At 34.6% G+C, this 22,696-nt stretch overlaps 1 protein-coding gene across 1 annotated transcript in view; it reads right to left on the bottom strand.

Moving 5' to 3' along the window:
* Positions 1-22,696, bottom strand: part of epg5 (ectopic P-granules autophagy protein 5 homolog (C. elegans)) — a 115,296-nt gene that overhangs the window by 25,130 nt on the left and 67,470 nt on the right. Inside the window, exons 25-34 of the mRNA XM_039758345.1 lie at positions 21,750-21,870; positions 17,939-18,086; positions 17,171-17,342; positions 16,258-16,420; positions 15,593-15,735; positions 14,293-14,449; positions 13,440-13,634; positions 5,959-6,172; positions 5,424-5,566; positions 3,521-3,728 (exon numbers count right to left, since the gene is read on the bottom strand). Coding sequence (XP_039614279.1) covers positions 3,521-3,728; positions 5,424-5,566; positions 5,959-6,172; positions 13,440-13,634; positions 14,293-14,449; positions 15,593-15,735; positions 16,258-16,420; positions 17,171-17,342; positions 17,939-18,086; positions 21,750-21,870 — 1,664 coding nt within the window. The remainder of the gene's footprint in view (positions 1-3,520; positions 3,729-5,423; positions 5,567-5,958; positions 6,173-13,439; positions 13,635-14,292; positions 14,450-15,592; positions 15,736-16,257; positions 16,421-17,170; positions 17,343-17,938; positions 18,087-21,749; positions 21,871-22,696) is intronic.

A 22,696-nucleotide genomic window follows, 5' to 3' on the forward strand; every position in this document is an offset into this window, starting at 1 on the left:
ATTTTTTCTCCCTAAATAATAAAAATCATCATTTAAAAAATGCATTTTTTGTTTACTTGTGTTATAATTGACTAATGGTTAAATGTGTTTGATGATCAGAAACATTTTGTGTGACAAACATGCAAAAGAATAAGAAATCAGGAAGGGGGCAAATAGTTTTTCACACCACTGTATGTTCTCTCCATAACTGTATTTGCTGTCTTCTGTCTTCCTCTGCATCCTAAAGATGAAAGTGTGGGGTTGATTGGGTAATTGAAATTGACACTGTCTATCTGTCTGTGGAAATCTAAGTGTCTGAACGGGCTCTGCATTGGGTCAATGCCTAATTCAGAATTGGTTCCTGCCTTGCACCTAGCATTTCAAGTATAAGCCCTGCTTCCCCATTTGGGTTTGAAATTGTTACATTAGGCATGATCCATAATAAAAGTGAGGCCAAAAATAATGTTCTTCTAGAGTGTCTCACAAAGATTTATGAAAATGTTGACTGTTCAACTTCCCAAGATGAATCTACATTTAATTAGCTGCTCAATACTGCTTTGCTGATATACAGAACATATAATGCATGCTGACATCATTCTCCCTGTTGCATTATACTGAGAGCTGGGTGCTGCGTAGTGTTTGCACATTAAACTTAACTATGATGTTTGTTTCTAAACTTTGATTTTTGTTGCACTGAGGTGCAGAGCAGGACTTTCTATAGCCTTTTTCCCAGTTTTTTGGGGTTTTTTTTAGCTGCCCAGGAGCAAGGATGAATTTTAGGGAAGACTATGTATAGCTCTGCAGCACAAACAGGTGAAGTGTCAGTGGCAGGTAAAGCTGTGGCTTAGAGTTGCTGAACTTGACTTAAAGAGTATGTTGTAGTGACAGATTAGCTGATCTTGCAAATGTATCCTTTAGCCAGATCAAGTGGACCACCAAAGAGATAAGGGAGAAGACTCCAAACCATCAGGGTCAGATATAAGCACAAAGTAAGAAGATCACACCATCTGGGGCATCAACCTCAGAAATGGAGGAATCCACCAGTTAAGTGACAATGGGTAATTTCAAAGCCAATGGAAGAAAAGGGGAAAACAGAGACAGTGGCTAAATAAATAATTAGGGGGATTGAGTTGCAAGTTTGCTCTAAAGACAGAAAGTCTCATATAGTGTGTTGCCTTCTGAAAGATATCATCTTGGCAAAAGGTGGTGGGGTGGCTTCAGGAGTACTTCTTTATATTGGAACCAGTAACATATGTAAGAGCTGTTTGCCTATTTTGCAGTTGAAATTTAAAGAGTTCGGTGACAATCTGAGGTCTGAAATGACAATGTGGTATCTTCTAAAGTTCTTCATGTTAAGGTAAGGCTGGGTAGATGAGGTTTAAAGCATGGCTCAAACCTTAGTAAAGAATGAAATAGGTTTACAGTATGTGACATTGATTTTCCTTTTGAAGCAGATGGGACTTGTTCAACCATTACTAGTTACAATTGAAGCAGTGGGCTACCAATGTACTGGGGAGGGGTCTGAGTCAACTGGATAAGCATCATTTATGCTATGGACTGAGGAACAGGGAGTTCAGGACAGGCCAGGTTTAGAACTTCACATAAGATGAAAGACAGTAGGTATAACAATAAATATACAAGATGACATGGAGAGATGCAGGTCACTGGTAAAGAACTGAAGTTAGTAGTACATTAAAAATCGCCAGCCTTAATGGTAAGAGAATTAGGATTTATTTGTAACTACACACAATTATAACAACAATAAAAGAAAAATGGATAAATAACAGCAATGGGGATACATATAACAGAAGCGTAATGTTTTTTTGGAAAGGTGGGCATCACTGCAAAGATTTGGAGATGGCATTTATGGGTTGCAAGTCTTCTTCAATTAGATGATGTGCCACATCTTAGTGAGGATGTTTCGAAGTTGAGCATTAGCAACAAAGGCCTTATATATGTTATAGATACCACTATGCAAACAATGGTAAATATACATCATTTACATTATGGTAAAAAATCTAATTTAGAGGGGGATATTCTAGTCATGGAGGACTTTAATTTCACAAATATTAAATGAGTTACAAATAAAGAGCACAAGCATAGTATGTTATCAGTGTATATCTTTTAACACAGTATTTTAAAGTACCAATAAAGTGAAAAGCCTGTCTAAATTTACTGTTTTGTAATAAGCAGGATAGACATCATGGGATAAATGTGACTAAGCTGTTAGGATCTAGTGTCTATAATGCATTTTGCAGTGTTTTTACAGAGTGCACCATCAACAATTAAAACTGTAAAGTTTAGTTTTAGGAGGGCAAACTTTGAGCAGATGTGGCAAAGCCTAAATAATATCAATTTGGATTGTAAGTGTGGAGGACACTTGAAGAGATGTGGGACAGGTTTACAAGTGTTTTACATACAATGAAGGATAGTAGTATCCAGTAGTTTAAAAGAAATATGTAATTGAAAAAAACACTGCAGTAGATAATTAAGGAGCTGAAAAAGAAGTTGCAAAGGAAAAAAAACAATTGTTTAAGGCATATAAGGCACTGTTAACTGTAGGGTTTATGAGAGTAACGCTTAAAAAGGAAAGCTAAAAGGCAGTTGTAGAGAAATATTATTTTAATTGTAAAAGAGTGGTCATGGAGGAAGTGAAGTATATGTTTGAAACTTTAATGATAAACTACAATATATGGAAACAGCAAATACTCTGAACTTCTAATTTTGTAAAGTTTATACTTGTGATAACCTCCCAACAGTAACAGGGACTGTTAGGGAGGTAAATTATAGATGGAAAAGTGCTCCTTAGATTAAATAGGCTGAAATCTTACAAATAAGTGGGACCAGACAACATTTATCATATACACACACACACACACACACACACATCAGCCACTGTGAGCGGCAGATGTCTATGTGAAAATGATTTGCTGAAGTCAGAGGAGAATTGCCAGACTGGTTTGAGCTGATAGAAAGACAACAGTAACTCAAATAACCACTTGTTGCAAAGAAGGTGTGCAGTAGAGCATCTCTGAACGCACAACACATCAAACCTTGAAGCAGATGGGCTACAGCAGCAGAGGACCACACAGGGTACCACTCCAATCAGCTAAGAACAGGCGAATGAGGCTACACTTCTCATGGGATCATCAAAATTGGACAACAGATGAAAAACACATTACACAATTTAAATGGATAGAAACAGATATTAAAGGAATAAATGGCTTATTATTCTTTCCATTGCTGCAACACTAGAGAAGGCTAAAGGTATGAAGCTGTGCTCACTGCTAGCCACCAAACCAGTATATTTTGCTAAAGTATTCAGAAAAGTGCACCTTGAATATTACATCTTATATAATTAAACTGCACACTGCAATGGTCCATATTGAAGCAGTTTCACTTTCATTTCAGAAAACAGTACAACAGGACACCTAAGAATAAAATGCACATTGCTTTAATAAAGTAGCAGAGAAACTACTTTTGAAAGACCAATGAAGGACTGTGTACACAATACATGAAAATTCTTAAGTAATAAACTTACTTTGCAAAATAAGGCTGCTTCCCACTGGCTCCTTGGATACATCAGTAAATGTAATTTCAATGAGTTGTTTTATCAAGTAGAACCAAAAAGTTTTAACTTCTTCCATGTATGGTCCCCATTTAGAAAAAAGACTAAAGCTGCGAAAATCAGCATTAGATAGGCGCAAATTTAAAAGAAAGTCTGAAAGCCATTCAATTGTCTCTTTTATCTGTGGAAATAAAGGCAAAATATCAAAAGTTATTGATTTAAGAATAAAAAAAAACAGCAAACCTAACAAAAAATGACAGCAAATAAAACAAAAAAGCAAACTTAAAAACAAAAGCAAAATGATACAGACAGCGGTATTTTGTCTTTCTATAGAAAAATAAACGTTTTTTAATCGGATTTATTTTTTCAAAATAATTTGCAAGGACAGATTGTTTATAAATAAGCATCATAAGACTTAGGTTTCAACTTTCAACCTCTAAACCTAGTAATTGTGGAGTCAAAGATTTTTTTCAGTCTTCACTAGTACTGTAATACATTGGATTAAAAATGCCATTATTAGGTGGTCTAAGTCCTGAATATCAATTATGTTTTCAGCGTATGAAAAACTGACAGCAGCTTTCATTCACTGTCTAAATTTAGATAATGTGTCCCTCTGAGTTCTGAAGCATAATAATCATTTGCATTCTTATGACAAAATGTTGCTATTCTTGTCAATAATTTACAGCTTCTCAACTTCTTCTGCATTATTAATCATTAATAAATGAGTGAGAGACTACTGTTTGTCTAAGATGCTTAAAAGGAATTTAAACATAATCCATGATAACTTCACTTTTAGTCTTCGTATTACTGTATTCCTTACAAACATTTCCAAGAGCCTTAGGAACTGCATCTATGACGACAAGGGAAAAAAGGGCAGACTCGTGTATCAGAAGATTGTAGGATTCAGCCACCGCCAATGAGAATACCTTTGTAGCATAGAATAAAGTGTCCAATGACAGGTGAAGCAACTAGAAAACTTAGATCAGTAAGATATTAGCTTTGACTTTTCAGAAGGACCGAACTCTCGGGTGGCAGTAAATCTGTGGAATTTATCAGAGTTTTTGTCTTCCTCTCCCATATTGTACAGTATTTTACTGTATTTTCCTTTGCCATAACTATATCATAATTAGTAAAGCTGACCCAGGATGATTACATAACGTTGAATGTAGTGCTCTGCTGATATGAATGTACTGATAGATAAGAGAGGAGATGTATGTATATGCTACACAGATTTTGTACTTTACTACTATGATCTTATCTGTACTATACTCAAAGCATCCACTAAGACTACAGTATAAAATGCACTGAATTAGTTTGAATTGAACGTTTAAATTTTGTACAAAGAAATTTCACCTTTAATTCAATAATAATTAAGCTGCATTGAAGCAGCAAAATGTACCAACACATCTCCAGTAATAATAACGCATTGATTTGGACACTTCCACACACTCACTCATAATGAGACAATCAACTCAAAACATGGCTTTTAACAACAACCAGATTTCTTTTAAAGGAAATCTATGCAAACTTCTCATAGATGGCATGTTAGCTGTGATATAAACTGTGGTCCAAGTGATGCGGGGCATCACCTCTACATGCTGTGCTTTCACAGGGCTCCTATATAGAATAAACATAATAACCTAATTTATCACAGTATAACACTTTGTATTTCATAACCTATTTATCACAGTGTAACACAGCATAGTATCTGGTATTATTTCTGATTTATTGAAAAGTTTATAATCCTTAATTATTTAAAAAGAAAAAAATTAATTTAGGTATTTTAAACACGCTAAAATCTTCCAAGCCCTAAAAGTTATATTAAAGAAAGGAATGGTGTATGCATGTTGGTCTAAAAATTATGATAATTAGAAACCTGTTGAGAAGAAAGAATATTCCTCGAATCCTTCTCAAGAGGTAAAAGACTCTTCGATGATTTATGTTTTGTCAAGGCACAGCATCCTATTGCACTTAGAGATGACTTCCACACATCAGGACTAATCAACTGTTCAGCAGAACCTGTTCAGAAAAAGAGAAATTCATATCGATTTGTAATGTGTTTGGCTTTCTTTATTTAACTGTTTACATTTTTATAACAGAACTGTAACCTACCACTCAAAGCTTTCATTCATTTCAGTGTTTTCATTGCATGAATCACCAACACAGGTTGACAAAACCAAAAAATGCTTAACATCACTATTAAAATAAATTAACTAAACAAAAACAGGCAGAATGTAGAACTGAGGACTATTAAATTGACAGTTTATTGTAGTCTAATGTACTGTATATGTCAATATTACTAAAAATGTTCTGCATTTAATTTAATCTATTTAGCAAGACTAAGTTTTAGTTATTTTTATTGTTATTAAATAAGCATATATTTCAAACAGATAAATGCACAACAAAATTACTTTGCATTAAAAGTCGTAGAAAATCGCTGTAGTGATCTGGAAATTGGAAGCGCAGAAGTTTAACCCAGTGTTTGCAGAAGATATTAAAAGGCATTAAAACATCTTCTTCAGGTTTCAGGCCACATACAATCAATGCTTGGTGTATAAGTTCCATCAGCCTAGATCGCTCTGTAAAAGGAGGCTGACTGGATGTCAACCAGTTCTCCAAATCAAACTGAAAAAAAAAGAATAATAATAACAATAATAAAGTAACAATATATATCTTCTCTATAACATGTACAGTTGTACATTTTTTCATTAAGTATAAATATGTAGAAGCACTACAGATTAAGGGACTCCATTTCCCAGCTGCCCTGGGGGTACTGCCCCGATTAGAAGTTTGCAACGGGCACATGAGCTGCTGAGGACATCAAGGGCCGGCGAGAAATTTAAAAGGAAGCTGGCTAAACAGTGAAATAAGTCCCATTGTTTGGTGTTTGTGGTCACCCGTCTGTCTCATCTGCAATACCACCGTTGAATACTGCTTCTATCCTGGATTGATGAACCAATAAGTATGTATGGACTATCCTGTGCCTGCCTGTCATGTGAGTAGTGTTGGAATGGTCATCATGCTTTGTTGGAGGGAGTGTTCCCCAAATCTCATCACCCCTTGCTGCATCAGGACTACTGGTAGGACTGTTTAATACATTACTTACAGAAAGTTGCTCCCTGGCTCATCATCTTTTCCTGTATTCCACTTCATCCGCTACCACTGCACTTATGGACTTGGTTGTTAGTGTTTATTGTTAGGTGTTTATCGTCTTATCGCCATAGAGGAGTAGGAAGGCTTATCTGTTTATTTGTTGTTTATGTTTTTGTTTCAATTTAATATACAGCTTTATTAGTTTATATACTATTATTTTGTGTCTTTATGTGTGAGTGGGATCCCCACCAAAAAAACAAAAACAAATCACTGTCCCTATGTTGGTGTGAATCTGAGCGTTACTCGACCACTACAAATGATGAACGCTTCCAATTTTGTCTCCAAAACAAGAATAAGGCACTGGGTATTTTAAATAATTAAATAAAGTAAAATACTCTGGGGAGGGTTAAACAAAAAGAATACACACACAAACAAGGCAAACTGTAACCGACCAGTGGGCCCAGCTATCACAGATGCCGAAACCTGGTTAAACAAACAAAATGGGTCATTCACTTACTCAAACCATTACTGCTATTAAAGCAAAATCTCTTCTTGCTTCTGGACTCTTGTTCTTTGACAAACACATGGTCCTGACCTATTCCATTCCCACTTAACATATTACTCACACTCTAGACTTACATGTCTGAGAAGCTTTGGGTTGAGTCTGAGGCCCATTTTGGTTTTAGCGACACCAAACAAGAAACAATCTCTTACATGTATTACTATGTAGCTAATAAAAAGCACTCACTCCATGGCAGTTACCCAGCTACTTTTGCTCTAAGGTTTAACAGACCTAGGGCCTTAATGTATAAACGGTGCGTACGCACAGAAATGTTGCGTAAGAACTTTTCCACGTTCAAATCGCGATGTATAAAACCTACACTTGGCGTAAAGCCACGCACTTTTCCACGGTACCTCATGCCTTGTCGTACGCAAGTTCTCCGCTCGGTTTTGCAAACTGGCGGCACCCAGCGTCAAAGCAATGGTACTGTTCTTGTGTGATTACTCATTATTTTCATGACGCGGCTTTATAAATACACAGAAACTAACCGCATATTGTTTATTAGTGTAATGCATCTGATTGTAATTAACTTGTAACAATATAATGGTCCAGGGAACAGCCATAGTATTCCAAATGCCATAACTGCTTTAGCGTTGTTACTTCTCACTTCTCCTTCTTCTTCTTCTTTCAGCTCCTCCCGTTAGGATTTGCCACAGCGGATCATCTTTTTCCATATTCTCTCACTGCACCACTCGGAGTATTTATATCACTGTATCTGAATGTGAATCACAGCAGCAGCTGATCGGAAAAAGAATTATCGGTATACGGCATTAAGCACACGCTGTCTCTGCCACTGCAAAACGTTTCAAAGCCTTTCCTGTACGGACCTCGCGGTTCAAAACAGTTTAATCCCAAGAACTTTAAATGCACTCAATCAATTGCTCCTTGTAGAACTGTTTGTACTTATAAGTACAATCACCCCACTGTAAACTTGCACTATAGTTATAATATCTCACAACCTGGGCCACTTTATAAAGCGCATATTTACATATGATGACGATATCATTTTTAAGGTGAAATGCAGCAAAATATGTTTGTTAAATTATACACATAAAACTTTAACTTCATTTAAATAATCTATATTCTTCACTGGGAGTGTCGTGAAGGATATTTAACATGTACTACGAAGATATTTCAATGTTCTTTAAACGTTTTGAAGAATCGGCGCTAAGCTTACAGATGGCTTAACGTCTATTACAGGCTGATTGTATGGCGATCGGTTACTTGGGGAAAGAAAAGCAAGGACTCTTGGGGCGCCACGCCAATATATATTGAATATAAAACAGAAAGAGAAAATAACAACACAGCTAAAAACGCAGCGACAAATTTCAACAAAAGATAAATGCTTGTCATGAGCACGAGGCTCATGAAACACATGTTTAATGTGCTTTAGCTCCTATCATCATGAAAATGATATCACGTATACATCTCAGTATTTTAGTTATTCAGAGTGCTGTAATATCACAAATGTAATGGACTCTGTGTCCAGTTGGAGGAAGAGAGCCAGTTTAAGAAGCAAGTAGTGATTCACACACATAGATCACATACGATTAGAAGATCAAATACAAAACAAAGCATTTAACGTGCTACTTTAATTACGATGTAATTTTGAGAAACTGGTTAATTAAACGATTTTAAGATGAAGTTTATAATGTTCTACTAAATGACAAAATAAACTACGTGATTAAAGTGGAAAATTCGAGATTAAAGTTGACATTTCGTGCTTTTTCCCCACCGTGTGCCTTTTTTCTCTGTACCCTAATAAGCTTTCATATGACACTCAGACAGTGGGCTTACAACTCTTCTTTTCACGGCAACTTTGATATGTGAATTATTTTTTATTTCCGGCACTGCGATTTTGTGAATGTGAGCTTTCAAGTTTCTCCAACACGCTATGCCACTCGATCAACTTCATTTTGTTGATTATACCACGGTTTATTTGAACAAATAGTATGTTTTTCCTTTGCCTCCACTTGGTATTCGCTGAAATTCTTATATTTTCCCCGTGCTTTTCCCATTGTCTTTTCACAGAAGGCTGCGCTTAAGGGCGATTTATATTGATTTGCATATTCAAATAGGCGTAATTCTGGGAGGATTTGGGGCGTTACAAAATGTGCGTGGAAGTTGGAGTACGCACAGATTCCTGCATCTGGATTTTTCTGTGCGTAAGCACATTTCGGCTTTTGTGCTTACGCCATGTTATAGTGCGTGTTCTACGCACTGCGTTATACATGAGGCCCCTAGTCTTTCCAGTAGGATCCATGTTCTACCTAAAATGTTACCAGTCCTCCATGTACATCCAGAGACCTTAAACTGCAACCAGGCATACACGAGATCTTCTGATCTCTCTTGCAAACACTTCGTGACCTTTTCTTTCTAGTCATATCATGCAGTCCAAATGTGTGCCGGAATGCCTACTGCCTAGGTCAAACAGGGAAATCACTTCAACTCCCAGAGCACCGGTCTTTCTGTCTGTCTGTCTGTCTGAGTTCCATGTAGAAATTCACAAATATCTGTATTCTTTGCCACAGTTTTAAGTGTTTTCTTTTGACATTTTCTTTTTAATTACCCCTTTTCTGCAGAGTTTACTTGCTTAATGGTATCCAAATTCTGGTGATTAACAATGAGCAGTACATACACAGGTAAAAACAACATTGAATGATAAAGTGGAGCAAGTAGTTCATTGCTATTTTCACCAGTGGCCCTGTGAATACGGCACTGTGTTCAGTGTTATCAATAGTTTGGATAGAATTAAGGTAGCCAACTCTGTACAGAAGGGCGAATTAAAAAAAAAAAAAAGACATAGTATTTACAGTTTTGCCAAAAATGTAAACATTATGGGATTTCTTAGAAAAAAAATATAAAATGGTCAGACCAATTAAAAGAAAGAATGGTTGTAAAACTGGTTGGAATAAAAAGCCACAGCCGTTGGGGTCCTGCATGACTGAACCTATAGACCAATGCACTTGACAAATAAAACAACTAAGAAAATACTTTTGTTTTTACATATCTCAATTTTAATTGTAAATGTTTTATATCAATAACACCTACACTGACCTAAAGGATTATTAGGAACACCATACTAATACGGTGTTTGACCCCCTTTCGCCTTCAGAACTGCCTTAATTCTACGTGGCATTGATTCAACAAGGTGCTGAAAGCATTCTTTAGAAATGTTGGCCCATATTGATAGGATAGCATCTTGCAGTTGATGGAGATTTGTGGGATGCACATCCAGGGCACGAAGCTCCCGTTCCACCACATCCCAAAGATGCTCTATTGGGTTGAGATCTGGTGACTGTGGGGGCCATTTTAGTACAGTGAACTCATTGTCATGTTCAAGAAACCAATTTGAAATGATTCGAGCTTTGTGACATGGTGCATTATCCTGCTGGAAGTAGCCATTAGAGGATGGGTACATGGTGGTCATGAAGGGATGGACATGGTCAGAAACAATGCTCAGGTAGGCCGTGGCATTTAAACGATGCCCAATTGGCACTAAGGGGCCTAAAGTGCGCCAAGAAAACATCCCCCACACCATTACACCACCACCACCACCAGCCTGCACAGTGGTAACAAGGCATGATGGATCCATGTTCTCATTCTGTTTACGCCAAATTCTGACTCTACCATTTGAATGTCTCAACAGAAATCGAGACTCATCAGAACAGGCAACATTTTTCCAGTCTTCAACTGTCCAATTTTGGTGAGCTCGTGCAAATTGTAGCCTCTTTTTCCTATTTGTAGTGGAGATGAGTGATACCCGGTGGGGTCTTCTGCTGTTGTAGCCCATCCGTCTCCAGGTTGTGGGTGTTGTGGCTTCACAAATGCTTTGCTGCATACCTCGGTTGTAACGAGTGGTTATTTCAGTCAAAGTTGCTCTTCTATCAGCTTGAATCAGTCGGCCCATTCTCCTCTGACCTCTAGCATCAACAAGGCATTTTCGCCCACAGGACTGCCGCAAACTGGATGTTTTTCCCTTTTCACACCATTCTTTGTAAACCCTAGAAATGGTTGTGTGTGAAAATCCCAGTAACTGAGCAGATTGTGAAATACTCAGACCGGCCCGTCTGGCACCAACAACCATGCCACGCTCAAAACTGCTTAAATCACCTTTCTTTCCCATTCTGACATTCAGTTTGGAGTTCAGGAGATTGTCTTGACCAGGACCACACCCCTAAATGCATTGAAGCAACTGCCATGTGATTGGTTGATTAGATAATTGCATTAATGAGAAATTGAACAGGTGTTCCTAATAATCCTTTAGGTGAGTGTATTTATTCATTTTCTGAAATGGCTTTTTCCATTGTAAGGCCATTGAGAGCCAGTGTCCATTGTAGCACATGTTAAAAGACAATGCTTTTAAAAAATACCATAATATTAAGGGGCCAAATACCATCCAAGACATAGTCTGTCACATGTACTGTATGTAGGGGGTTTCTTAATATAGTTAAGTTTAACACCTACATTTTTAAAGACGTGCAGTTCAAGCAACTGTCAACTCCATACTGGCATATGTAAGTGTGAGTGGGCACTGTAATGGAGTGGTGTCCTGTTTTTTGGATGTTTCTTGCCTTGTTAAGATTGTCTAGATGCTGTAGGAGCATGCAGACATTTTTTGCGGTTGAGGTTTATAGAGGGGCTGATATTCAAAAGTCCCAGGGTTGAACAGGTATGGTGCTTCAGCAGTTGTGGGGTCTCAGATCTCAAATGTGGTATTGGTACCATATGGTAGGTGAATCAACCTCTACCATATTAAATGTCTGTATAAAATGATTGAATGAGAATATACAATAGATAGATAATATTCAAATAAATACAAAAGAGGATACAAAAACTGTAAAGAGAACATTTAATATTAAAATCTACACATTACAGCAGAAGAGGAGCCCTATGCTTTTGAAACTTTTACATAAATAAACTGATGCATCTAGGGGCATGCCATTACAATGCATATCCTAGTCAAATAAGTAAGAAAATAATCCAGATGGTAAACTGTTATAATGATGTCATTTGTTTGTTTTGGGTGTGATTGTGGTGTGATAATAGTCTTAACCACATTTTTACTTGCAGAAAGTGAGTTTTTTTTTAGTTTAAACAAGGGCATAATTTCACTACTAACAGAGGTCTGTCTATTCAATATTCCAAAGTATATGGCATTTTTTTCAATTGAAAAGAAAGTGTGGTTTCTGTGTCTGTATAAACAAACGTTTTACTGCAAATTGTAGTTCATAAAAAACAAATACATAAAAACCTAGAGGAATTAACTGCTTAAAAAATGAATTGTAACAAAATTACAATAAGACATTATAAACTCTTAATAGAAAAAGTGCGTGGATATTGAAACCGTTAACTAAGAAGTATGGGGCATCAAAATAACCTGGGGGATTGTGTTTAGGTTTGTTTGAAAACTGACTGACCTTTTTGGAAGCAATGCCAGAAAATTAATTTTCAGACTCTTTTTTATCATTTGGTTTAAAAACTAAAATGGGCCTAAACTACTTGGGTTTGAAATAATATCTGTCTTCAATGTTATACCTTTTTATTATTCTTAGCTAAGATCACTAATGGAAAAGCATTTTTTTGGCCTGAAACACTGTAACTGGAACTAAATATCGCTCTAAAAAAACTGATCAATTTTAATATTTTTCTTTTCTCTTTCTTCATCTTGTAAAGCACTTTGAGCTACATAATTTGTATGAAAATGTGTTATATAAATAAATGTTGCTGTTTAAGAGCTTTGGCCCATTTGGATAGCGTCCATGATGTCTGTGGGTTGTTGCACTGTTCCTGCACTCTTTTCATACTGCTATTTATTTTTGAAACTTTAAATTTAACATTTTAATAGTTATTGTTTTATTAAAGGTTACTGATCCATTTCTCAAATTTACCAACTTCACCAAAAAAAGCTGGTAAGCCAGATTTTACAAGAATAGTAGGCATGTCACTTTGGTGTGCTGGCACAAGTCCAGCTGTATTACAATCTAGTCTCGAATAATGTTTCATATAAGATACTGACAAAATATTTTGCAGAAACAAACCTGTGAAAATATTAGCATAATAAATGTAAAACCAAAATGGGAAACAAAATAAACTGAAAATAAAAAGAACCGTAAATGTCCAAAATAGGCAATACTTCCAAGAAGAAATATGGCTGAAGTTTAAAAATAAGTCTAAAGGAAACATCAATACTTCAATGATATGATAATCAATGTACAAATTAACTAAGCAACATACCTTAGTTAGAAGCATGAATATTACATCATTACTGTCTGAGCAAAGTGCTTGTACCACTTCATCATAAAGGGAAACAAAATCTGCAGGACATGCATTTGGGGTAAAGTAGGGAGACAAGAGATTGCACAGGTGTCTGCTGCAAAGGATGGTTGCCAACATTTTCTTGCACTCAAAGGAAGTATCTCGAATAAATACCTGCACATTAAGAGAGAAAGAAAGATGTATTTTGATGTGCTTGAAGTGTTTTTTATTGTGTTTTATTAATAGAATATAATATTATGACCATGTTTGGTTTTCCTTCTGAATCTGTTGCACCAGTGTTGTTTTTCTTTAAGGGATGTTAAATCTTACAAAAGAAATTAAGCACTCATTTTCCATGATCACCAAAAGGGTCAGAGTATGCCAGCCTCTGCTCTGTAGCTAACACGTAATATACATACGGTAGTAACTACAGTACAGTAAAAAGAAAATATGTCTTAAACATCAAATACTCGTACTTTGTGAAAAAAAAACAAGTATATCCTTGAATGTAACACATTTTGTAATCAAATTAATGAGCAGCATTTTTAAAAGAAACTTGATTGAATTGTACAAGGTTTGTAATGCAGAGATGTAAAAGAGTAAAACTTTAAGTACAAAAAATATACAGTATGTACTATTTTGCAGCATGGTTGATGGTGAGGTTTATATTGGCATTTCATATTAACTGAAGCATACAATCAAAAGACATTCATACTCTTTCAAGAACAATGTTTCTAGCATAGATAAACACTGTTTGAAATTGTAGACTAGGTATTGTTTTCTGATAAAACAATATAAAGAGCTTTATAAAAATACAAAAAAGTGTTCCCACCTGTCCCAGCATCTCAATGCAGAAGGAAAAAAACTGTCTTGTTGGCGGATGCCGCTGGGTGTCATCACACACAAAGGAAACCACCTGGTAAAATGCAGAAATTCCAACTTTTTGCAACAAAGCAGTGTACTGGAGTTTGTAGGTGTTTACAAGGGTCCTGAAATACAAGGATAAAAGAAATAATAAATTTGAAACACTTTTAATTGTATGACAACTAAACAAAAAAGCCTATCATATTTATAATTTATTATAATGCTCACAATAAAATGTACAAATAAACCTATGTATTCAGCATATATCCTGTAAACACTTATATTCTCATGAACACATCACATTAGTCAACAGGCTGTTTTAATTTTGCAAAAGTATATGAAAATATTTGAGAATAGTTTTTATAGATGTTTCAGTTTTATTTTGATAAAAACATCTTGTTTATGCTCTATTTAACAGTTTGTCAGTAAAAAGCAATAACACTGTCAAAACATTTCCCAAAATTGGAAAAAACACTTCCTCTCCAGCAAAAACCAAAAGAGACATAATTCCTTTTCAATCAGACTCTGAAAAAATATGTATTGATATTAAGGATTAGTGATGAACAACTAACTTGAGAAGGCTGCATATCAATTTTTTTAAAAGTTATCATCAGGGTTGAACACAAAGTAAGAAGACAGATACTAGGCTGTTGAGGTCTGCTACAACTGCAGATCTAATAATTTCTCCTCCAATCAAGTTCCCATCTGTCATCTTAAATTATCTATTAACATTTGCATAAGCAACTGAAGCGGTTCCTTGTTTTCCATAAACCTATGTTATGTTCATCATATGATAATTATTGATTGTACTGTAAATCAAAATGTAAGACAGAGTACATAGGTAAAAGTAAATAACATGAAGTGTTTTGTTATACAGCATAATTAAAACAGTTATGCTGAAAAAGGTACAAGTTTTTGAGTCCTGATTATCTAAGAATAAAGTCTTTGAAAATCTACCTCTTCTGTGAATAAGTCTAATTGATTGAAGAAAAAGAAAGAAAGAAAAAAAAAAAAAAACACACTATACAGTACTAGTTGAACTAGTATACTTGCTGAACAAACAAGCCCTAGCCTCATGTTACTTGTTTATGTTTACCTCTTTTGTAAGACGCTTTCGATAAAAGCAACTGTGAAGGAAATAAATGTAAATGTAAATAAAACATTAATTACTATAAATTGAACGATAACATGCTTTAAATCACTATGATAACCTACTTTACCAATAATCTTTTTTTTTTTTTTTAAACCGTGAAGACATGATGACTTACGTGATTAAATTTTCCACATGCACAGCTGCCTCAGCAACACTTTGAGGAGGAGGTTTTGTAGCATCGGCCTGAAGCAGTTTAATGTCACGTTTAAGACTCTGAATCTGGTTCTGGACTGCTTCATGCTTATGCATGCCTTCAAACTGCAAAGAATGTCAATTAAACATTCATATGAACAACGAAGAACCGCATACATCATGTAAAGCAATTATATTAATAAGTTCCTTTTTTCATTATTATTTTAATGTATTTGACAAAATTTCACTTATTAATGTATTCACAAAATATTCACTTATTTTTTCAAGAACAATCCTGAGGCAAACCATCTTGTTTACCAAGGGATTTAATTAAGCCACAAAATCTTTATGAATATTAAACCTTTTGAAACAGTTCTGGTAAGGTGATAGAATTTATGAGAGTTTAAACTTTCTGTATATTGAGAGTTTTTTTTTTTTTACATAAAGTAAAAAATTAAGTGCCTGCCAGCTTACACTATTCATGGTAAACAACTGTTTATTTTACATAATAAACTGTACTTTATTATTAATTATTAATGCTCCTTGCATCACATTTTGAATTAAAACTGGTTCCCTGCATATTTTTCTTCTTTAATTATATAAAATTTGACATATGTACAAAGAAATATGAAAACATGCAAATCTAACCTTGGCATTAACAATAGCAGGGCCCTGACAAGACCGTCCACCACTTCCATGGCACTCCAACTGTACAGAGAGCTGTTCTTCTCGGTTACTATATAACTGAGGTAGGGTGTCCAACAACTCACTATCTAGTGCTACCTGCTGGAACTCCCATAAAGTTGCCAATCTGAAATTCCACAGAGAGAAAGCATTTGAATTAAAATCACAAAGATAAACTTGATGATTAGATCGCTCAGCAACCAATTTTAACATCTAAATTAATTATTTGAACAGAGTTCAAGTCCAGTGAAATAGATTTGGACAACAACATATATTTTATTTGAAAATCTTTTTTAAGAATCAAAAGCATAAATTTAAAGCAACAGGGTCTAATGTGTTCATTGGACAACAAAATGAATTAAATACATATTTTGATCAGAGGTGATATAATAACAGATCTTTACTTTCTTTGAAATATATGCATAAATGGATGAGGAAACTGGCTGAAATTGTAAAAGCAAAATTACAAATTTTATAAGTGTTGCCAATTATATAAAACACTTTAAAATTAAAGCACTAAGCGAAAAGGTAAAAAGATTACACAAATTAAAAAAAAAACAGAATAACACTGCAAATTACTGCAAACATGTTGCAAATAGTTTTTTAATTTGTACATCCAGTGGAAGTTATAATATCGTTCAGCATGTGTGATGTTTTATTCATGCTGGTTTATATTTAATAAAATCCTATACATACAAAACTTTCAAAAATGTTTAACACAACTTCCACAGTCAGCTTTGGCTCATGTAGAAAACTGCTTAAATACATTTTCAATGAAAGAACAACACCATCACATTAACTAATAAAAATCAAGAAACTGTAGCAAATAGCAAAAAAAAAAAAAAAATCTTTTTAATTATGGTACTGTCTTACATACTTGGCCTGTTGTTGCAGCATAGTCAGATTCTGGTGTACAAGTTTTCTCAGTGCTTTTTCATCAGACATCATTGAAATGGATATACTTTGGACAGGAGCTTTCATTGGTACCAAAGGTAGTGGCGGCTGTGAGCAATCATGCTTCTTTAGATTTGTCAGAATTCGCTCTTGTGCTACAAGTATGAGTAGAAGAGATAACTTGGCTCATAAATAAGAAAGAAAACATTTTATGATGTGCTTATAATTACTAAAATATTTACCAATACCGATTTTGAAAAAACAATTTGTGCCATTGATAATACTTCCAGATATTGTTTGTTTTATATTTACTTTTAATTTCATCTTGAAAGCACTTTGAGCTACATTGTTGTTATGAAAATCTGCTATATAAATAAATGTTGTTGTTGACTGGCATCATTCAAAAATATATCATACAATTTCATTCTCTTAATTTTTAACCTCTATTATAAAGTGCAGACTAGGTATTTTTGAAGATTTATAAACAATGCTTTCCTTTAGAAAGCAATTTCATGTGGCAAATTAATACATACCAAGACTGTGAAGAAATAACTTTGGCTTGAAAAATACCAAACTTATCCTTAAATTCCACAGGTTTCTAGAAAACTCTTAACATTTTTCAAGCTTACAGATGCATCTGAAACACTAAAATGTTAACATTTCTGGTACTGTAGACAGCACCTACCTTTAATGAAGTTATTTTTCAATTAAAACTACAAAAAACTATAAAAACATATCATAAAGTACTTGCCTGCTTGAGGGTTAATAAAGTCAGTAAAGATAGAAACACTGTTATTATGAATAAATGCTGGCTCAAGGCAACCATTAGTCCAAACACTAAGAAGCTCTTTTAGTTCATGCTGTACTCTTTTGATGTCAATATATTCAATCCACAGATCCTGAAGTAAAATAAAACCACAAAAATAAAACAAAGAAATAAAACCTATAAAACAACAAAATACATTTACAGTCCACAACATATCTACTGTAGAAATGCAAATGACTCCTAAAATAAGACCCAATCTAACTGATAAGAACTTATTTTGCAATTGGTAGTGATTATGCTTAGACATTTAATTCAAAGTAAAGGTCTAATATTTATGTACAATTAAAATTTTTTAAAAAGATTATTATGATACATCTTAACAGAGGAGTACGCTAAAGAGCAGAAAACTGTTGGCTGTCAAACTTGCACAGTGGAGAGAATTTTGTTTTTGTTGATTAGTATTAAACAAAACTAACTCTACTTCTACTGCAGACCAATTTATGGCTGACCGAGTTGAAGCCATATTGTAGGCAAGTACTTACTGTATTTACTTACAATACAGTACTAATGTTCTAAAAATTGCCAAAACAAGCCTTTTGTTTATCATGTACTTGTGGCTGTCTTCCTTCCTCTACTGACGCTGCAACCAATAAATGGCCATAAACTAGCAATAATTATTTAAAAAAAATCATTGCACTCACACAGCTACACCGCTAAAAAGGTACAATCTTTCAGGCACAGAATAATAGTGCAATGTAGTAGTTGTTTAAAATTGCACTTCACACAGCTGATATGTCGGTTTTGTTTCAAATTTGTGCAGATGGTTCACACTTTTTTCTTCAATCAAGATGATAGAAACATCTTGCAAAACTGTATGTGTACAATAATAAAAAGTGGAGTATATACAAGGTGGAGTCCCGTTGCAACAAAACTCATGGGACCATATAAATATATGTCGTTATAAGAGAAATTATGGGGAAAATATGCATACTATTGTGATCGGGGTTGCTGTCGATTTGCCATCTCTAACGGCAGTAGTGCAAGGACCGCTTCATAACTGCTGTGGTGTGTTTGGGGAAAAAAGTAAACCAAAGAAAAAGTAATTTGCTGTCCTCTGCAGGATCAGGCTAACTGAGTAACATGCTTTTAGCACAATGTTTAGAACCTTTAACACCGGGCTTTGACCTGCTCTTCCTCACACTCTCCTGATCTCTCTTCTTCATCTGCCAAAGCGGTGTTCTTCTAAACCTACATTGGGAGCTAAAGCAGGATGATTGCCCACGTCATGGCTCCTAATTACTTCTATTTTGAATGAAGTCTTAAGACTGTACCTGCCTTGTCTATACTGTAATAAAGTACCTGTATTTTCCTTAGAAATCTGGACTCACCTTCCTATCTCTTTGACTCAAGATTGATAATACCTGTATAAAAAAAACAGCGCTTCCTAAACTGTAAAAAATATTTAATTTGAAAATGAGACTTCAGATGCTACTTTTTCTTTTAATATAAATACAGGTATGAAAATACAGAATGAAAGCCAAGACGTTAGATGTAAAACCTTTTAAAAATAGAAATACAGGTATACCTGTAATTTCCCATATTCGTCATGCTGAAATTCACTTTATAAAGAAATATTTTACTGGTTCAATAAATTTTGTTGTAATGGGATTCCACCTGTACTGTATATACTCCACTTTTCATTTAACAATTCAATAAACCAAGGACAAAGGAGGCTTTAATTATTTCTATAAACTATATGCACTACTTGCAACTTTTTTTTGTACTGTGAAAGGCTGTATCTTGATGAATAATTTAGTGAACTGTGCAGTTTGACATGTTTTAATCTACTAACTGGCATTTTGCTGAATGTCTACTGCTTGACATTTTCTGCCATTCTTGCAGTTCTCAATAGTTTAACCATCATGTCCCTCACCAGCAGAATGACGCGAACCTCCTTAAACAGAAGAAGAAATTATTCAGCAAGGATCAGTTGTCCATACCTATTTTTCTTTATTTCGCCTTATATAATTTCTCGCATTAGGAAGTTGTAAGTATGAATTTTGTATTGAAGAAACTTGTAATTCATAATTTGTAATACAATTTTTAATAAATGTGATGAAAATTAAAATTTGACAAATCAATCTTTTCATATATGATCCTTTGTATTTTAAAATATTGAATGACCAAATATAAGATCTGGTTATAATGAGCTTCAAAAGTACCATTATGCCTATTATAACCAGACTAATTTTGATACTATATATAACAAAATTGGTAGAATTATTTCGGTACGCAGAATAATATTGTAACATAGGTTCGACATGACACCGCTGAAAGGTTCCCGACCCCTGGACCAGACCACTGTTTCTCTGTCCTGTTTTTTTCAGGAGACATTGTACATGACATACCTGAAATACAAACGTATTGTATGCAGGATATGTATATTTTCAGTATATGTAAATAAAAGTCCACACACCCCTGCCAAAATGGCATGTTTTGTATGATAAAAAAAAAACCCACCAGAAATCCTGTCAGAGCTTATTTCACCTTTACTGCAAAATTTCAATCTATACAAAGATGAAAACAAATCAAACTGTTTAGTAAAAAAAGAAAGAAGACCATAACAAAAACCTGGTTGCATTAGTATACACACCCCCTAAACTAATACTAATTGCATTTTCATTTTATTACAACACTCAATCTTTTTGGGTAAGAGTCTATCAGTTTGGCACATCTGGACTTGCCAATTCTTGTCCACTGCTAATTGCAAAAAATTTCCGGATCTGTCAAACTTTGAGGGCATCTCCTGTGTACAGCTCTCTCATGTTTTTCCTCTTGCTTCCCTACCCCACAATCCAGACATATGAAGAATATGACTTATTGTTGTCACATGTAGGGAACAACCAGTACTTGCCAGGAAGTCCTGCAGCTCCTTTAATGTTGCTGTAGACCTGTTGGTGGCCTTTTTGACTAGTTTTCTCCTTGTCTTCTCATCAGTCTTGGATGACTTGGTCATCAGTCTTGATCTTGGTAGAGTCACTGTTGAGTCATATTTTCTCCATTTGTTGATGACTGTCTTCACCATGCTCCATAGGATTTTTAATGCTTTGGATACTTTTTGTACCCCTGTCCTGCATGATACTTTTCAATTTTGAAATCCCATTCATGTTTAAAAAGCCTTTTGCGGACAATGCCTTTTGGGGTTGCGACCAAACTCTATCTAAGCTCAATCAGAGCCACTTTAATTGATGTCAGATGTGTAGTAACAACTATATGAGATGATACTTATTGTGATTGGTTGATTCTGAATGCAGCCACATCCTTGGTTATTACAGGGTGTGCACATTAATGCAACCAGGTTTTTGTATTTTTTTCCCTTTTTTTTACTAAACAGTTTTTGATCTCTTTTCCCCTTCTGAATTTAGATTGCAGTTATAAAATAAACGTGCAATAAGTTCTGACAGGATTTCTCTTTTTTCATTATATTATTACACAAATTCTGCAATTTTGGCAGGGGTGTGTAGATTATTTAAATCCACTGTAAATTCTTAAAAATGGCAATTTTATTTTCAGACAGACATACACTTCTGCAGTAGAAATAATGTGGTTGAGTTGCCCTGGGTTCTACACCCTTGTAGAGACAGCTCTGACTACATATTAAATACAAGTCAAAAATAGCAAACATACTATGAAAGCCTCTTACATTCCTTATTTGCATACATTCTTAATCTGCCAAACATTTAATAAGAAGTTAGACAACTGATTTCTATTAACAGTATGTAATATTTTGTGTTACCTGTTTTTGCATTACTTTGGCCAATCTGTGTGCATCATACTGCTTTGGTAAGGAAGGCAAGTATACTTCCTGCCTCTGTAGGTTGTCATCTCCGAGCCAAATGGAAAACACTTGGAAAAGACTGTTGATTAAAAAAATCAAAATGTCAAAGGGCATCAAGAAAATTGAAGGGAAGTAAATTTAGTTTAGTTATTTTCAATGTTTCAGAATAGCTGATTGCATTAAACATAAAAATAATTTATATTTCTTCTACTGTCTTAAAAGAAAACTGATTAAAAACATATTTTGTTGTCGTTCAACAACATGAGAGCTGATTTTAACCAAAAAAAAAAAAACAGAAAAAGTATCACTTTTTGTTAATTCATATACCATTTTAAATAGTACAATATGTTTATTGGCTAATTAAAATTAGTTTCATTTTTAACCATTTGGAATAGCCAGATAATTACACACATCTTATAGTTTTACCATCAGTTCAGATTAAAATAACTTTTTTTTTGGCCTGCTAGCTGAGGTAAACATTGTCTACTGCTTATTTAGCTTTCATTAATAAGATCTCTGACAACCTATTTAAAGTACAAATATACTAGGATAAAATGGTAGGTATTGTGCCCTTATGGCTAAGATACTGGACTGTAAGATTCAAGATTGCTTGCTTAAAGTCACCATGATTTCAAAATAATAGGAGCATGTAACTTTTTGTTAAATAACATAATTTGTGTCAATGTCAATTCATTTATAGAGCACATTGAAAACAACTTCAGTAATGCTGCAGACAAACTGCTTTACATTAAAACATAAAATGAAAATAAATAAAATAATTAGAAATAAAGTACAACAAAACAAAGTATGTCAAGCAGTGATTTAAAGAAAAAGAAAGAAGAGACTAAGAGTAGGGAAACCATCAATATCAGTGAAGGTCACTGAAAGCTAGAAATGAGTCTTCC

Source organism: Polypterus senegalus, chromosome 7, assembly GCF_016835505.1.
Source record: "Polypterus senegalus isolate Bchr_013 chromosome 7, ASM1683550v1, whole genome shotgun sequence".
Classification (NCBI taxonomy): Eukaryota; Metazoa; Chordata; class Cladistia; order Polypteriformes; family Polypteridae; genus Polypterus; species Polypterus senegalus.